Source organism: Hippoglossus hippoglossus, chromosome 15, assembly GCF_009819705.1.
Source record: "Hippoglossus hippoglossus isolate fHipHip1 chromosome 15, fHipHip1.pri, whole genome shotgun sequence".
NCBI classification, from domain to species: Eukaryota; Metazoa; Chordata; class Actinopteri; order Pleuronectiformes; family Pleuronectidae; genus Hippoglossus; species Hippoglossus hippoglossus.
Genome location: NC_047165.1, coordinates 19,892,516 through 19,911,133, shown reverse-complemented (window position 1 = coordinate 19,911,133; position 18,618 = coordinate 19,892,516). Strand labels below are relative to the sequence as shown.

Below are 18,618 nucleotides of genomic sequence, written 5' to 3'. Positions count from 1 at the left end.
CCTTTTTACTCTGTAATCGTCATACATGATGTGATGTATGAATACTCTGTATGTGCATGGTATCCTTCTGTATCCCTCTGTCTTCTTCTGACTGCATTACTGTCTGGTTGAATCAGAGCAGAGCATTTCTTGTTAGACTGTTGTGTGTATCTGATGTTGGATCCTAATGTATTGTGGGTTGCAACTGATGGAAAAAACACACCACAACATTACAACATAAAGTAATTTGATAAATATTGTCAGGCAACGTCTTAGTAGCTCATTGTTAAACTTCACATTTTCTCCCTGAAATAATGAAGGTGTTTATTTGATCCTGACTTTAAACACACAACCACACACATTGAGAGCTCAGATTCATCAAAAGAAAATGATGATGAAAAGGTTTCCAATAAGAATGGAAGTATAAAAAACACCTGAAATGCTTTGTACGACTGCTGTTAACACGCCGAGCCAAGTTTCACTCAGAGACCTGATGCTTTTGTGATGATAATGTTGTATTTTCCTCTGAACTACAAAATACACTGGACTTTACTTCTCTATCTGATTGATATTTAACTCAGTTGTCTTTTTTTTTTTAATTCATAATAGTAATGTTTCTATTAACTGTAGATAAAAAAGTATAAGGTGTATTACAAATGAAGGTAGATAATAAAAAAAACAGAAGAAAAGGTTTTCCAGCTGTCAGGCTCTAACAAGCTCCATTAATAAGGTAGGGTAACCTGTTTGTCGCCTGAAGCCCCCAAACCCAAAAGAGACGTTAATGAAAGTGACTCAGATGAGAGAATAAGTATTTTTTATCAATTCAGATCTTGGTGGGGCACTAAGAGTTTAGAGAAGGAAAAAATAGGATTTTAAAAATTGATGGGAACATTTTCTCCAAATGGGAATTGAACTGGAAGTTAAACACCTTGTCTTCGTATTGCTATATTTCTGTGTTGTATTATGCCATTACAATACATACTATGTGCTGTATTGTAATGACATAATAATAACGTTGCCCACAGGTCCATGTCCTGGAGGACAGTTTGCAGAAAGGTTCATCAAGCCATGAAGTTTATATTCTCTTGTCTCTTCACACTGATGATATCAGGATTTGACTTGTATTGATTATAACATCTTTGTCTTGTCGGCTCATGTGCAAAATGAATATCGTGAATTTTTGGCTGTCAATGTGTTTTTGTGGGTGTGGGGTTGGATTTCTTCATGCATCATTGACGCCCATCCTCAGTGATGAAAGAGTGAGTTCGAGGTAACAGAAGCTGTGGGGCTGATTGGAGATGTTAGAGGCTGTTTCCAGCTCCTGTTCTGTTCACTGCGTGATCCTTGTGCTGCTCACTGATCCAATCACTGACTGAAATGATGTATTTACCCAGATTCTCTCCAAACACCAAGCACATCAGGCGGAGGCACACAGCAGATATGAAAAGAAAATCACCAGAGTCAGACTATGTTTAGCAAATTGAACTAATCATACCCACGTGTTAATTAATTATAGGTCTTGTCTGGACATAACTTTAACCCACATTTTTTTCCCTCAGGTATCTACTTATGATGTTAAATGATATTGATTTGATGTCTGATGGAGGATTCATAATGCTTTTAAGAATTTTGTTTAAAAAGTCAGTGAAAGGGATATTTAATTATAACCAAGAGAAGACGGCCAATGCAACTATAAATACTTTTAGGCTTATCTGCTGCAGGTTATACTTACAAACATACACACATACACACACACATACATACATACATACATACATACATACATACATACATACATTTATGTGTGTATGTATGTATGTATATGTATGAGAGAGAGAGAGATATTCAAAAACTCTTGTTTCTGTGTATCTGTGTGTACCACTGCTGCTCTGTGTAATGAGCATGAGCCAGACACAACAACAATGACAGTTAATACCAGTTTCTCTGTGTTTGTTTAGCTCTGCTAGTTCTGAATCCAAGTTTGCAGCTATATTTAGCATCACTGCACCACATTACCAGCATTCACAGGCGTCTGCCTCACCCAATATTACTATTTGACAGATCATTATTGTAGACTTTATCGCCACCTACTGGCCCTTGATCCCTGTTTTAAAGTTTTGGGTTCTCATCTGGACGGATACATTTTGTCCGATGTAGGTCGTGTGGATGGAGATTTTTCTTTTTATACGTAGGAGGGGGGGGAATCCATATAAAAATGACCACAGTTGTGTAGACAGGGATTAAGTCATGTGACCAGTTCCTGTGATACATCCAGGACTGCACCCAAGAAATAAGCAGCTTTTCAAACTAAAGTGGTGACACCACTCAAACCTGGTCAACACAAGGTGATACTATGAAGATGCTGATTATCAAAACTTACTAAGTAGATAAAACTGGGTTAAATAGGTTACTGATATATTAGTGCTGTGCTTGATGACTGTTTTTTGAAAAACTGTCAGCTGGATGGCATGGCTGTCCTGTCTTATTCCTGCAGACTGTAGCGTACGACCCCCTTCCTTTGCCACCCCCTGTTCTCCTCTTATTTCCATATTACCAACACACTTCTTCTCTGTCTGTTCCTGGCACTAATGAAGCTCTGTGGTCTGCACACTCTGCAGCAGTGATTGACTTACCATCCGCTCTCTGCTCTCTATAACCAGCTCAAGGACACTTCCAATTAGCATCTGGACCCTGGTAGACTTGCCTCGGTCCCCAGGCCTATCAGGCTGCAGAGAAACCATTTGATTGTGTATCTCAGGTTTCCAGTACATCATGAACAGATTGACTAAGGTGGAGAGAAAAGACGCGGTTTAATTTTCTCCCTCCAACCATTTTCCCCTTTCACTCCTCCTTTTTCTGCAACTCTCTTCTCGCTGCTGCCTTTTTATTAGCTGGCAAAGTCTTTAAACAGAGTCAGATCAGTTTCCCTATTCAAACATCACTCATGAATATTAAAACAAAGCGGAGCAGAGATATGTGTACAGTGCATTTTGGAAAACAATCACGCACTGATAGTTGTCGATGTGACTATCATTTATATTCACATTTGCTATTCACAGGGCTTGTGTCCTCTAACTCAGCTGATAAGGAGCTTCTCAGTATCACCATAATGCTCTCATCCGAGACAACCTTGATGATTCAATAGCACTTTTTGAACCCGCTTTTCCATTCTTGTACTATTGTCTTCCTGTGAACGATAACACAAAGCAGTCAGGTCTTGAAGGAAAACGTCTACGGAAACACCCTTGGAGTGACATTGATGCTGAACATATATTCCCTGAGTTAACTATTATTCCCTGAGTCAAGTCTTGAGAGTTTTCAGTGGCACACTTTACTGTATATATTAGCAAAAAGTTCCTAAAAGTCAAACAAATAAAACTTAAAGCGCCCTCTGTCTGCTCCCGTCTCAGGTCGGGGTCGTGCTGCACTACTCGTCTCTGTCGACCATGCTGTGGCTCGGGGTGACGGCGAGGAACATTTATAAACAGGTGACTAAAAAGCCTCTGCAGAGCCAAGATGGTGACCCGCCTCCGCCCCCTAAACAGCCCCTGTTGAGGTAAGCACAAACAACCCTCCTCAACCTTGACTGCATCCAAAATGGAATAGAACATAAAAAAGGTGTGTGTGTGTGTGTGTGTGTGTGTGTGTGTGTGTGTGTGTGTGTGTGTGTGTGTGTGTGTGTGTGTGTGTGTGTGTGTGTGTGTGTGTGTGTGTGTGTGTGTGTGTGTGTGTGTGTGTGTGTGTGTCGCTATTTTTGTCAGTGCCTGACCTGACCGAGTGTGTAAGATGTATGTAGAATACTTGATGTGTACTGTAACCTATGAAAAATGTTCACCGAAAGTGAAGACTATATTTATCCATAGGTATGGAGTAATAATTAACTGAACTCATGTGGGCAGTGGGTAGATAACAAATTCTTTATTTCTGGAGAAATCAGATATTTCAGTAATGGTGCAGTATTTATACATCTAAATAAAGTAACTTGAAATCTAGCCAGACGCAAAGGATTTGTTTTTTTGTGAATGACTATGACACCGGGTCCAGATTTGACTTGGACCCGGGTAAGGGGTCGGGTCCTGTGCGAAGCTTTGCGGGACTGGACGGGCACAGGTTTGCATCATACGTCTATACGATTATTAAACTGATGACATATAAGAGTGTGAGCAGCCCTTTGCTGTTAGTTCTAACTACTTTATATACAGTTCAGTTGTGTTGTCCATTGGTTCCAGACCTAGAGGTCGACCCCCCCTTCAAAGATTAACCTGGGGGGTCTTCAGATGATTAACTGGGGAGGATGAAAAAAATATACTTTTTAACTTTGGGCTAAATCTTTGCTCCTTTTGTGAAATGTTCCAGGGTTTTATCTCCCTGCTCCATCAAACATTATCTAAGCCTTGCCTGTCCACAGTCTCGACTGGGGGCAGAGGGTGCCCAGACCCACTCTTAAGAACAACCTCCCCTAAGACTTGACTGGCGAGATCCTCATCCTCTTTTAAATCCCTCTCAAAGACACATTTTTCTAAGTGTGCTTTTTCAGAGTATGGGGTCAAAATTAAGTTTCATCTCTTTGTCACTTTTTTAAAAAACTTTTACTTTACAAAGTCTTTCTTCTCACTCTTGTCTCACTGTCTTTTTTGATAATTTTCGAATTTTATTTTATTTGCCTTTTTTTATCTGTTACATTTTGCATATTTATATATTTCCACCCCAACATTAAATGCTCTTCTAAACATTCTTAATTTTCTTTTGTTTCGCCTCAATTGTTTTTCTATTTATGTCTTGTAAAATTGTATTAATATCAGTACTAGTATTAGTATTAATATTAGTTTAAAGGGGAAAATTGCGTCTAACACATGGATTGAGCAACCACTGGTTTAATATTTCAAAAGTAGTCCTCACAATTATTGTATAGCTGTCAAATGAAAGTATAAAAACATGTTCAATAGTATATTGAAGCTAAATGGAAATACTCAGGGGAAATAAAATAAAATCTAAATCACACATGGGTAGGCCTACAATAATTTACAATTATATACTTATTTACTTTCCTCTACTGATTTGAAGGTAGAATAATATATTTTGCTGCGTAAAATAGATCATCTTTTCTCTAATGACAAATTGCAGACATCACGTGGTTTAATTGAAGAGTGAGATCAGTCATATCTGTTATAGGGTCACGTTCTCCTCTCTGGCTGACCTGTGCAGAGGTGTGTGTGTCCTCCACTGAGGGTTTTAGAACATGCATATTTGTGCCTCTGTTGATTTATGCTATAGCTTCTGTACTTTGTCAGGTGTTTGCTGCTTCTTGCTTTCTTCTCGAGGACAACAGTAGCTTTACACAGAGGAGTTATTGCATTGTTTATCTGCGGAGACATCCACAGCTAGTTTGCATATTTTCAAGCCGCCGGCTTTGTTCACTCTGTGGTGACGTAGCTGTCAGGTCTTCCTCTTTGTACTGGTCGGATCTCCTTGTGGATTTCTCACAAGTTTGCTCATGTTGAGAAATTAGATTTTTAATCTGAGTCACTGTCCGCCTCAAGGGGAGAAGTGCAGCTTTTGATTGGTAATGATTCACTTAATGTGAAAATGAGGCTGATAAATGCCAGAGATCAGGGGTGTTGAGTGAGTTCCTTTTAATCAGTCCGATTTCTGATTTGAGGCCTGTTTAGCTCAGAAGCTCCAGTTGGTGACGCACTGCTTTACTGATGGTCAACAGGCTCTCCCTACACAACACATCTGATCATTTTATCATTACCGCTGACTCATCAATACCAGTAGGCAGTGTTTTCCTCTTCCCCTGCAGATCTTGTCTTGTCATCCAACTATTTTTAGATTCGCATGACGTTTAACAGAAGCACTTTAAATAAAGCCCCAGCTGAGTCACAGGGAGCCTTAGGTCCTGTCCTCACTGATGCAGATATTTTGCAAAACAAACTTTTCTCTGCGCTTGAGCCTCTCGTCCAAACGCAAACCGCATCTCAAGTTACTAAAACAAAGATTTTTGTGCAGATTATCAAACACTCTTGTGTGTGTCTGTGTGTACGTGTAAAACAGAGCGTTTGTCCATCGTTGCTTTGTGTAATGTGCAACAATAACAACAATGGCAGCTGTAGTCTGGTTGACAGGAGAATAAGCTCACTGAGCATGCTCATAATGTTGTCCTCTGGTATTTGACAGATCTTTGATATAGACTTTATCGATAAGAATCATATACATATACATATACATATACATACTGTATATATATATACTGGCCTGGCATGCTTTTTTGACCATTTATAGTCGTTTTTTGTGGTCATGTCTGGACAGCTATATCTATTAAGGTTGTGTGGCTTGAGAGTTTTTTCTAAATGGAGGAGGAAATAGGAGTTCAAATGCAACTGAAGCAATTTAAAATCATTTGAAATGAACACATCTAAGCCTGACCTGGTGTTGAGCCTGTCTGATGGGATGTGTGTCGGGCAGAAAACGTTGGGAACCGATGCTTTTCGCCTGTCGATGCATCATTTCTTTGTAGTTTAGATACTGCAGTTTTCCAAAAGATGTAACTACACATTCTTGCCCAGAATAGCTGATCTGGGTCTGTAGTAAATGTTTGGCTCAGTTATTCTGTTTGAGACTTCACACAACCCTATACTGTAAAACGAATAAACGTCAGGAAGAGGAGGAAAGAAGAAGAAGCCAACAGCTTAAAAAAATCGGTATAACTATAACTTTGATTATCACAACTCATGGAGAGGCTGCTGAGCCAAATGTATTTAGCCTTTTTGACTTATTTAATTCCCATTTTCCTAGCAGGGACCACACCCTACCAATATGTGATTTAAAGGTTTGAATGGATATTGATATATTGGATGTTGAGTGAAGGGGTTGAGGTGAAGAGATGAGTGAAGGAGGATGAAGGAATGAGGGTAAGGATGAGAGAAGGAGGATGCATGGATGAGGGAAGGAGGATGAAAGGATGACAGTATTGGGAAGATAAATAGATGCAGGTAGGGATGAGGGAGGGAGGATGATGGGATGTGGTTGAGCAGAGGTAGGGATGAGGTAGAGCTGTGAATGCATGATGGGAAGGGAAAGGGTTGTTTGAAGAATCTGAGACATACAAGGTTGAGCCAATATACGTTGGCTTGAAAGGTGATTAGAGGTGTTAAGTTAACTGGTTAACTTTATTTGTGAACACAACAGATTGATTTTCAGCTTTTTGTCATTTTATCCCCCCCCCAATCATTCTCCATTTCATTCCTTTCCTGCTGACTCGGGAAATTTGGGCATATTTAAGAGGATCAGCTTTTGGACACATGCAGTGCCCTTCCACTGCGGTGAGAAGGTGCTGTGTGAGCTCCGCTGCACATTGCAACCGTGCCGCAGAGCTCGTACTCCAGATGTGGAAGAAAATCCTGTTAGTTAGGGGGGAAGGTTTGAGAGCAGAGACACGGAGGCACAGAGAAGGTGCACCGTAACAAATGCCTGTTTGTCCTTTAATCTTTTATTCAGTGAGCCATTTCCTTTAAGCTGTTGGAAAACATCAAGCTGTGGTTCGGTTGCCGGTATTTCCGTCAATTTGATGAAATATTTGGAAGAACATGAAGTGAATGACCCCACACAAGAAAATGATTTATACATGCGGAGTTGCACTGGATATGAACCCCACTGGAATAGATGACTTGCTTTTTACAGTGTCTGTCTGTTGGCTGTTTGAGATGATTATTTCGACACCCGCAGCAATCACATGGACATTTATCACTGATTCCACCTGAAACTAATATCTATAAAAATGCATAAGCGAGCCACATCATACGTCTGACATTATTAAAACTGGAGTCTGCCCAATAATGTATTCCTGAAGAGTCACTGAGGATAAGGTCCCCATATCAGATAAGGATCCCCTCAACCCATAAGCAGCACTTTTCTTGCAAAGCGAAATCTTCAGACACCTGCGTGACTCGGGGGGGATGAGGAAGGCACGGGGGGGCGGGTTTATGTGGAGCGCTCTTGAGGTTTTCCCATCATGCACTGCTTGTGAATGAGATAATTTGTCGGGGGGCAGGCGGAGGGATCGTGTGGCGCGGCAGTCAAGTTGATCCACAGTGATTGACTGTAATGCTCCCCGTCAGACAGGCTCATGCAGTGAGACTTAGCAGCTGGAAACAAATCAATTTCTCCTCTGAGCATCCTCCTCTGAGCATCCTCCTCTGAGCATCCTCCTCCTCACCTGCTCCTCCTCCCCTCCTTTCCAAACAACCAACTTATACCTGCTCATCTACCTCTCCCCCCTGTCCCTCCACCCCCTGGCAGTATCTGATGGCATATCCAGCAGACCATCATGCTGACCTTTGTCAGAAATCTGCTTAACGTGAGACGCCTCTGATCAGGCTATTAACTGACACTCAGCTGGTGTGATGGGTGCAGATCTTTACCCAACCCTCCCCTATTTTGTAGAATCTCTCTCTGTAGAATTTAGTGACCCCTGAACTAAAAAACATGGCGGCCCACTGCCGATCCCCATTTTAGGGTAAAGAAAACAACAATGAAAACATCACTAACATTATTTTATATTCAATATCTGAAATAGATCCCCTTTCACCTAAATCTTACACACTGAACCTTTAAATAAACAAAAAGCCTTCCTCTTTAGAATTATATACTATTAAATGCAAACATGCAAATTCAATTGTTAAATAGTGCAGATGAGGAAACAGATTAGGATGATATTACAAATGTACTGTCTCTTGGTTTGGATTTAATTTTAGTAGAGTCGTCTCTCAAAGTAGTAATGGCTGTATTAGGGGCAGACCATGCATGAATTATGAAAAATGTGTATTAAAAAATGAAATGGTCTTCTGAGGTATAATATCCCTCTGAAATCATAAAAGGCTCATCACCACTGAACAGAAAGAATGAAATTAATATACTAGACTGCTACATGAAATAATTTGACATTTTGGGAAACACACAGTAATTTTCTTGCTGAGCCACATGAGAAGTCTGACACCGCTCTCATATCTGTCCATTAACTACAAGGCTACAGCTTGCAGCAGCTACTTTGGCTCAGTCCACCACTGCACCACCCCCACATATTACAATTTTTTTTTATTAGCCTAATGTGATAAATTAGCTCATTATTGAGCTTTAGAGGTGTGGGAGGGTAAATAATTTTACCTTCGGAGCCGGGGTAGCTAATTTCCCTGGTTTATTCTAAGCTAAGCAGCTTCACTCTGGCCCTGTTCAGACTCGGTATTAACATCCATCCTGAGAGATCTGATAACAAGGGGACAGTGTTAAGTACATATGTTCACACCTGGTTACTGTGTGTGTGTGTGTGTGTGTGTGTGTGTGTGTGTGTGTGTGTGTGTGTGTGTGTGTGTGTGTGTGTGTGTGTGTGTGTGTGTGTGTGTGTGTGTGTGTGTGTGTGTGTGTGTGTGTGCGTGCGTGCGTGCGTGCGTGCGTGCGTGCGTGCGTGCGTGCGTGCGTGCGCGCGCGCGCGCGCGTGCGTGTATGTGAGGGAGAGAGATACATAGAGATGGAAAGAGAAGGAGCGGAGCCAGGAGGGACTGAATGAATGAATGAATGTATGTATGTGTGCAGCTATGAAGGAAGATTTTACCAATTTGTAACAGTTGAAATGTGGACTGCTGTATTAAGATATATTGTGTTGCCTAGATACAACAGCAGCTTCATCTAGTGTTTCTCTCAGGTTGGTTGAGTAGTGCACCTCCTACGAATGAGACAAACAGCTGTTGTATTCTTGCCTCTCACCTCGTATGTGATGAGTTTCAGGTACATGCGGCCTCTATTTAGTTCATATATGATAAGATAGTAGCAGTACAACCCGGCTTAATGTGTAGCTTATGTCGCTATGCATCTTGCAAACAGCTGTGTGTCTTTTTGTCACTCCTTCCAAAGCAAATGCACATGCTGGCCAGGCCGAGGTTTTTACGATAGGAGTCGGTGGAAATCTCCCTAAAAGGCACCAAAATCAACAAAAAAGAAAAGTTCCTTGCAGGGGCTTTAATAACGGAAACGTGGAAACATGTTGTCGTGTTGGATAAGCTAACTCCATCACGAGACACGGCCCCAAACCGTTATGGAGTCAAGAAACGTATGTGGTGGTCAGTTCGACCACATACAAATCAATGTATGGACACTGAGAAGATGAGTAGTCAGTTTTTCATATATGTGGCCCAGGACACATTTGTGTCCACACAGCCTGAAGAATGTGGCCACATGCGTTCCTCTGAATTTGGTCTGAGTGATCTGATCTCAGGACGCATTTGGGTGCGTTCAGACCTGAACGGACCACACAGCTGCACTGACCACTTGTGATGGGATCATTCAGGTCGGATGTTAATTACAGGTCTGAGCAAGGTCTCTGTGTATAACTCTCAGCAAGTAGACACTTTAGCTTTTCTCCCCAAAAGTATGGCTCCAAAAAAAGCTCACTTTGTTCATACAAGGACTTTCAGAAGTGCAGATTTTAGACTAAGGTGAGTGTATGTTGCTATTGCATAGTGCAGTTTTACCCATAAGCCCATGCCCGGTGCGGAAACTATGTGGCCATCACTTGTCCCTAGCTGTGCTATGAATATCCTGGAGCGGGTCCAGAGAGAGGACAGCACATAGTCACCGAACAGAGGACAGTGGATAAAGCAGGGCAGCGAGGATGGGAGGGGAGTCAGTGTAGCTGCCGGCTGAAAGGCACTTCAGGGTCTATTTATATCAGATGATTACTGTTCCTAAACTCACTCCAAAGCACAACTCTGCATACACAGCCATTCTGTCAGAGTTTGAAGGCCTTTTTTAATAGAATGGCCAACAAAAAAAAAAAAAGAATGTGCTTCAAAGTGTGCAAGATTTGTGTGTATGTTCAGGCAAGGGTAAGGAATTTTAATGCGAAGGAGGCGCTTATTGATTCGAAACAGGGCAGCATGTAGACTGTCATTTGATTTCACATGCTTTACATTATTTTGCATGTATGCTACATATGTTATCTCGGGCACAGGTCTGCAGGAAACACTGGGGGGCTCTCCTAGAGGGTGAAAGCAGAATGAGTGTTATAAAGCGCAGAGTGCTTTAACATGCACTCGCTCTTCTCATTTATGCTTATCTGGCTGACGGGTGTGTAAATGGCTTTCTGTTGGAGGAGGGTCCCTGAGGGAACTGTTCCACTCAGAGGCAGTGACAGGCCAGTAATGCCGCCACCACCACCAGCCCCCTCCAACCGCCGAACCACCCCTCACCGAACAGCCCAGACAAACATCTTGATTGTAATTGAATTTTTGGGACGGCCGCTGCGTGACGGAGGACAGATTGGGAGCGAGGGAGAGAGAGAGAGGGAGGGAGACAGGGTAGGGATGAAAGAGAGCAGACTGAAGATGAAGATGGAGGAAGATGGAGAGGTTAGAGCGGTGACAGAGGTTGAAATTGAACAGGAAGGAAGAGGAAATAGCATAGTGTTTTATAGGAAAGTAGATGACAGTGCAGAGGACAAGGGTGGTGCAGAGAGGGAGCAGCTGAGGATTAGCTTTATTTCTGCCTTGAATTCTTATAGCTCGTGACATATGTCATGACATGTTGTTGTTCAGCTACCTGCCTGTTCCACAGGAAGCATCGCAATATCTTTTTCAAGAAAACACCTAGTTTTGCACAATCTAAGAATTTAGAGCTGTAAGTAGTTTTGTTGTCAATGCTACAGTAGAGTTCTGGAAGAGTACTGTCACTCTGGCCAAAGAAAACGTAGGCTCATCTGGTCAGAGAGTTAGGGTATTAGGTAAAATATTTTTACGCGTTTTGGTGTTCGACAAGACTCATGGATCCACTTTTGCTTCAACTGACCTTTCTATGTTACATGTTATCTCGTACAGGGATCGGAAACAACACACATGTTTTAGGTTGTTGTCCTGGCCGAGTCAAATAAGTCTGACGGTGCTTACACCAACTGCTAAACACATTTTCCTGCACAATGAAGTATAAAGTCAATGCAAAGGGCAATACACACGAGGATGTGAAATTTGCGTCATTCGCTTCACTTGCTCGAGTTCAAATATCAGCGTTGAGAATGGAACTCACTGGAGACAGATCTTAATGTTGTGGACCCTCACAAGACAGCGCTGGCTTCATTTCCACAACAGGTGCAACACTTCAGCCAGTAGTCCTCCTCTCCTCACGTGGGTAAACGTATTCATGGGTTGCGTTTACCCACATTGTTCACGTGAGCACCACCAGTAAGGGAATGGTCACACTTACACGATTGCGAACCAAATTAAGCGGGGGGAAGTTCACCAAAGTTGAACCCTACGCAAAGCCACACTGTGATTTGCTATGCCAAAGGAAGCTAAAGTTTTATTTTCCACCTCGCTTGCACAGATTGTGAGTGAGCGGGAAGCAAATGATGGGAGGCTAAACACAACTGATCCTGCCACTAAACTCGCAACGCCAAATTTCACTACGCATTTTGTGTAAACAAAGGATGAAATTTCCATCCTCTCATATCCATCCATTAAATATAAAGCCGGAAAGCTAAAGGAAAGGTTGCAAATATTTATGTTTGTGATATAGATGGATGGATGGATGGATGGATGGATGGATGGATGGATGGATGGATGGATGGACAGACAAACTTTACTGTCTGTCCCAGGTGACAGAAATTCTCCTTTTGACAGGCTCAACACATAATTCACAATTGACAACACACAGTAAATGTATATTCAGACAGATAAACATTGAAACCTTGGTAAAGATAATTTTATGTGGACCGCAGGTAAACTACAGGAAGTGTTGGCACTCTTATCTGTTACAGATAATGGGCGCCAAAATGAAAAGCAAGCCATTCTGCAGTGCAACCAAACCGCAGCCGAAACCAGTGTGGCTCGGTTGTAAGGCTAAAGCTTACTGCAGCTGCTGCTGCACCACCCAGCACCACCCCTGCACCCATAAATAACAAGCTGACTTATTTGTAGGGACCTGAAACATCACACAGCACCAACACAGTAAACACAATATATATTTTGTTTCTTGGTTCCTCTGTTACGAGACCTGCAGTCTGCATGGTATAAGGAAAAAGAATCCTAACTTTCGGATACAACTTCAAAATGCAAGGCTTTACTCAGTGCAAGTAAAAAGTCAGAACTCTCTAATGCTCGATGAGCCCCTAGATTTACTCTCAACTCCTTTTGGCTCTAACTCCAGCTTTTCTTTTCACATCTCCTGTGCTGTTGTAAACAGCAGATGCTGTAAATTGCAGCAATCAGTGCTGACAAATGCCTATATCGACAGGAAACAGATTTGTTTTCATCGTTATAATTTACACTTTGGCTTGTAGCAGAAAAGACAAACCTGTGGTGCAATCGCACCCTAAGAGTGTGATGACAAACACCGTGAAAAGCTCAAAAGCTCACTCGTCAGCGAGTCTAGAAATGATATCTGACAAATATGTCAGTTTCTCAGTGTCATGGTTTGATCCTTAAATTGAGAAAAACCAGATTAACTTGTGGTCAGAGCTTCACCCTCTGCACCAGTCTATAATCTCGTCCGTCACGTTGTTTGGATCCTTTGATTATTATCTTTCTCTTGTGTGTCTCATGCTATTTCTCAGTCATGTTTTTGACAGTGTGCTGTTGTAGTCCAGATGTGAGATACAGGATTTGTAAATGCCAAACTTATTCTCACCGTTTCTTATTCTCTCTGTCTCCGTGTGTGCCTCTATCTCCTCACAGCTTTTATTTAGTCAGCGGTGGGGTGCCCCTCATCATCTGCGGGGTCACGGCAGCCGTCAGTATCGACAACTATGGCAGCGGGGAGCAGGCGCCATAGTAAGTCCTGGATTTGCTTTCACTTTTAAGGTTGAATGACACACCAAAACAAAGTGCTTTCATCATTCGGTAATATAATCTTTTTTTAAACCAAATTACATGTCGGTATCCATAGACGACATATAAAGACACAAATCACACTCACCTCCACCATTATGCTTTTATTCGTGCCATTGGATAAATAAAAAATAACTACATTTAAGTGGAGTTTGTAATGTTCAGTTTATCTGTAAAAATGAGTATGAATTATTGAAATACTCTGGTGTTGATGTGTGTTGCAGCTGCTGGATGGCCTGGGAGCCCAGCCTGGGGGCCTTCTTCGGCCCAGTGGCCTTCATCTTCCTGGTGACATGTGTCTACTTCCTGTGCACCTTCATCCAGCTGCGGCGACACCCCGAGAAGAAGTATGAGCTCAAGCAGCTGACGGAGGAGCAGCAGAGGCTGGCCGCCGTCGACGTGCCGACCCACTGTCATCAGGGAGCCGAGCCCGGAGCCCTGACGGCTCCGCCTGGCGGGAGTCACTGCCCTGCGGGCTGCCCAGGCATCCCCATCAACCCCGCGCTGCTGGCCAACGAGCACTCCTTCAAGGCCCAGTTACGAACTGCGGCCTTTACCCTTTTCCTGTTCTTAGCCACCTGGACATTCGGCGCACTGGCCGTGACACAAGGCCACTTCCTGGATATGATCTTCAGCTGCCTCTACGGTGCCTTCTCCGTCACCCTTGGCCTCTTCATCCTCATCCATCACTGTGCCAAGCGTGATGATGTCTGGCATTGCTGGTGCTCCTGTTGTCCCGGACGACAAGCCAACGCTTGTTCTGGCGCCCATGGGCCAGCTCAGGCACGGCCCAAGGTTAACGTGAATGGAGATACCCCTGGGCACAGCCATGGTCACAGCCACTGCCACCATGACTCACCATGTCAGGGAAAAGCAGTGATGAGCTGCGGTCATGGCACTTTAGGTCACTGTAAGCATGCTGCCCTTCCATCCTCGCAAAACCATGTGACGTGTCTGGCACCGGTGACGCCGTGTTGTGCTGCCCTACATAGCCAGCAGCTGATGGAGCAGGAGCCTTCAGCAACTCATGTACTCCTACACGCAGACCCCGAGGGTTACAGGCCAGGGATCCAGTTGCACCCCTGCCTAAAGAGCAGCACCAGGACTAAAGGCCGTCACTTCAGCCGCCGGGCCGGGGCCGGCACTTGTGGAGCAGGGAGTGAGAGGGAGTACGCGTATCACATCCCCTCCAGCGTGGACGGAGGCAGCGTGCACAGCTCACACACTGACAGCCCCCACAGCACACACGAGCGCCACGCCCACATCTGCCCACATCTGGCCCACGAAGGCCACCATGATGGGCATCACACGTGCCACGCAGCGGCAGCCACCACGCACGAGGCCCTGGCGTGCCATAACCCCTGCCACAGGCATATCTGCTGTGCCAAGGCAGACCTTCTCCCTTCTCTGTGCCCGGCAGAGGCAGGCGACACGGGCATCTTCCTGTGTGGCTGTGGCAAAGTGGCAGAGGAGGACCCAACGGCGACACATCACCATCTGGAGATGCACGCCCCGCGCAGACAATCCTACCCCCAGAACCCGCCCAATCAGAATGGGATTCTAAAAGGGGGCCTACACGAAGGACTCCTGTACACCTCAGACAGCACAGGGAATATACGCACTGGACCCTGGAAGAATGAAACTACTGTGTAGTGGGGGAAGGAAAGAACAGGGGGGACAGGCAGCAGTCCTGCCTCGTCCCGCCAAAAGTAAACCCTTCTAGAATCGAAAAAAAGAATTGAACGACATTTTGAACATCACAATCAGCGTGGGATATTTTTATTTCAATGTCCTCATGTTTTTATGTGTGCTGTTTTACTGTACAGAAATCTGATATCATCTAAATGCTCCCCGTCGGGCATCCACACACAAAACAGAATCTCTTCCATCAAGAAGAATTTGTGAAATATATGTCACATCATTCCATCCGATGTAATTGAAGGTATTTCTATCATTCCATATAACTGCAGATCTCTCTCTATATATATACAAAATGAATGGTTATGTATGAATATGTGTGTTAGTGCTCAAAGGCAACACGCTGCAAGATTCTTTTTTTACAGTTTGAATCTGAATCCATCAAATACTCCACGAAGACAGTGAACCTCCAGTACTTTAAAGAACTCTCGGCATCCATGTTTTAGACGACTAAACCAGCAATTTTAGACTTCATGGGTAGTTTTTTGTCAGTCAAGCAACAGTGAATATCGACATGATATTTTCTAAATAATATACAAAGATGCTGCCGCTTGCCAGAGATGTGTGGATGCCAGTTACGTTACCCAACGGTAATGGGGAAAAGAGAAAAGTGAAATGTAAGCGTCCTCTTCCAGGTTGGTATTGATCGTGCCGTCTGTATGATGTCTTCACCGTTGTGTTTCTTTTTCTCTGGGAGACGAGTAAATAACAACAGCGTCAACAGCAACAGCGTGGGCACTGTGAATAGAGAGCCGGTGCCACTGAGTCATTGGATCCAGTGTGAAGTTTTCATTACCACTGTGCCACACTGAGGCGGGTCCACGCAGCGAGCTCTTCCCCAAAACCAGTGTGCAGGTTTTTATACTCGTCAGCTCAGCCCTGCTCTCACATGCTACATGTGACGATATGATTTTCTTTGTAAAAATCCAGCACTCGAAGCATTTTAGGACAAAGAGAGTGTGAATGTGACTATAAAAGAAAGAAGCTGCTTAAATGTTCCAGCCTGTACCGATGTCTATAAAAACCAATAAAACATTTCAGACAACCTCAACCCACCACCGGCTGAAACGAGACATGGCAGGAACCACTGCAAATTCAACCCCTTATAATTGTATTCTCTTTTTCTATTTTAGTCCCGTAAATGCCCCAAAGCATGCACGCCTCCTTCCACGTAGCTGTGTGATATATTTTTTACAGTGTGAATTTATGCCCGTCCATGAACATATTATTTGCTTTGACCTGATAAAACTGCTGCAGCTTGCCATGTCTCATTTTTGTCACACTCGTGGATTAAGCCTAGTTCCCAACAAACCCTGTACTATTTCCCACCGGTAATCTCCATTTAACACGACTTTAAGCTTCGATTTATCCCAGAATCCACTCCTGAAAAATCATAACGCTCCCTGTTCTGCTTTGATAACTTGTGTCAGGAGAGGCCAAGGTTGAAATATAGATCTTTTGTTCAGTTTTTTTTTTTTTTGGAACCATGAAGGTCACATTCTCTTTGAAGGATTGCCACCCAGTGGAGAAGGCAGAAGAGACGCTGTATCGGTTTGGAAGCACTTATATCGAGTTTGATCGTCCAGACAAAACCTGTCATACATTTCCTCAGTAAAGGCAATCTCCCCTCAAAAAAAAAAAAAAAGTACGCTCTACAGCAGCGCATATAATCTCACAGCAAACCCTGCTCTAGCTACACCACCTCAGCATGCACACCATCTCTTCATCCATCTTGTGCACTCTTGTCTGTGTATATAGAATTGGTTTCTGATGAATTATTTTATATGAGATTTAAGATATTTAAGAATAAAATAAAAGTCTATATGTAATGAAAGTTGTATGGGGAAAAAAACACTGACCTCTTAATGTTAATGCTCAGTATCTGAGTTTAGAAATGTCTGTTTGTTTTTTTTTTCATTTTCAAATGCCTTTTTTTCTGTTGCAGTTTTTTAAGTTGACTTCATAAAGTATGCTTTATGACTTGTCCTGTCATATCAGAAATTAGAAATGCACTACACATAATAACGTTTGGCCTGCCAGAATGGAAATTGTCACTCACAGTGTGATTATTATGAAAAATGTTTGTTCAGACAGAAAAAAAAAGAGAAATCCTGATGTGATGCTCCTTTCATTAGGATGACAGGCTTTTAATAGTGTAATTATGCCGTGTTAGACATCAGAGATGATGCATGAACCTCATATCTTTGCACAGGGCCTGTGGAGTTATTTCCAGGGTGTGGAACAAAAAGGGATATTATGGGCCCAACTTATGAGTGGCCAACAATTGATCAAATAATACAGGCTCCTTTGGGCCACCTTGGACGCAGGCAATTATTGGCCCTGGCTTCATAGATATTGGAAAGGGATTTGTAACAGTATCACAACAAAAACATTTGAAGTCAGCCCCTTCCACATTAAACTGAGAGAACATTGGTCTAGGTTAATTGCTGGGCAAGGTGCGTATTTGCCGGTGGGTCTTAGGAGCAGCCCAAGCTTTTTCAGTGTCTGAGAGAAGACGACGCGTTTGGTGCCACAGGCCGCTGCGGGGCCACCTTTTTCTGTTGTCATCAGTAGCAGATGTACTGCCCTAAAACAAGCTCGCTGACTTAGTTTCGACTCACCGGACGGCTGCTGGAATATTCACCTGTGGTACTGTGACAAAAACCTAAAGCCAGTTTTCACTTTTTTCTACATTGACACAGATTCCAATAAATGTATTTTTTCACCATGCAACGGATGAGAGCATCTTTGGCTTGTGTTTGTTTTGTCCGCCACATGCGAGCGTGAGCAGGGGAGTGCATTACATGGCGATGGATGTGAGTGAGAGAAAAAGCCTGTTTGTTTTTTCTTCTTCTTCTCAATTCCGGCTGTTGCGTGTTTATCTCTTCTGACAGCATGATGGAGATTGAGATGTCTTGCGGAGACACCACAGGGGAGGAATTCAAATGATCGCAGGCTCGACTGCCGCTGTGTGTGCGTCTGTGTGTGTGAGAGAGAGAGAGTTGTGCATGCCTGAACCTTGTGTACATACATGCACACTGCGCAAGACGTCCACATGTGCGTACACCACCCA

The 18,618-nt window shown here is 43.2% G+C and overlaps 1 protein-coding gene across 1 annotated transcript in view; it reads left to right on the top strand.

Annotated features, from left to right (window-relative positions):
* The window catches only part of LOC117775498 (adhesion G protein-coupled receptor A3), a 181,334-nt gene extending 163,052 nt beyond the window's left edge, over positions 1–18,282 (top strand). Inside the window, exons 17-19 of the mRNA XM_034608698.1 lie at positions 3,390–3,535; positions 13,695–13,790; positions 14,072–18,282. Of these exons, the coding sequence (XP_034464589.1) occupies positions 3,390–3,535; positions 13,695–13,790; positions 14,072–15,500 (1,671 nt within the window). The 3' untranslated portion in view covers positions 15,501–18,282. The remainder of the gene's footprint in view (positions 1–3,389; positions 3,536–13,694; positions 13,791–14,071) is intronic.
* Positions 18,283–18,618: the final 336 nt, after the last annotated feature.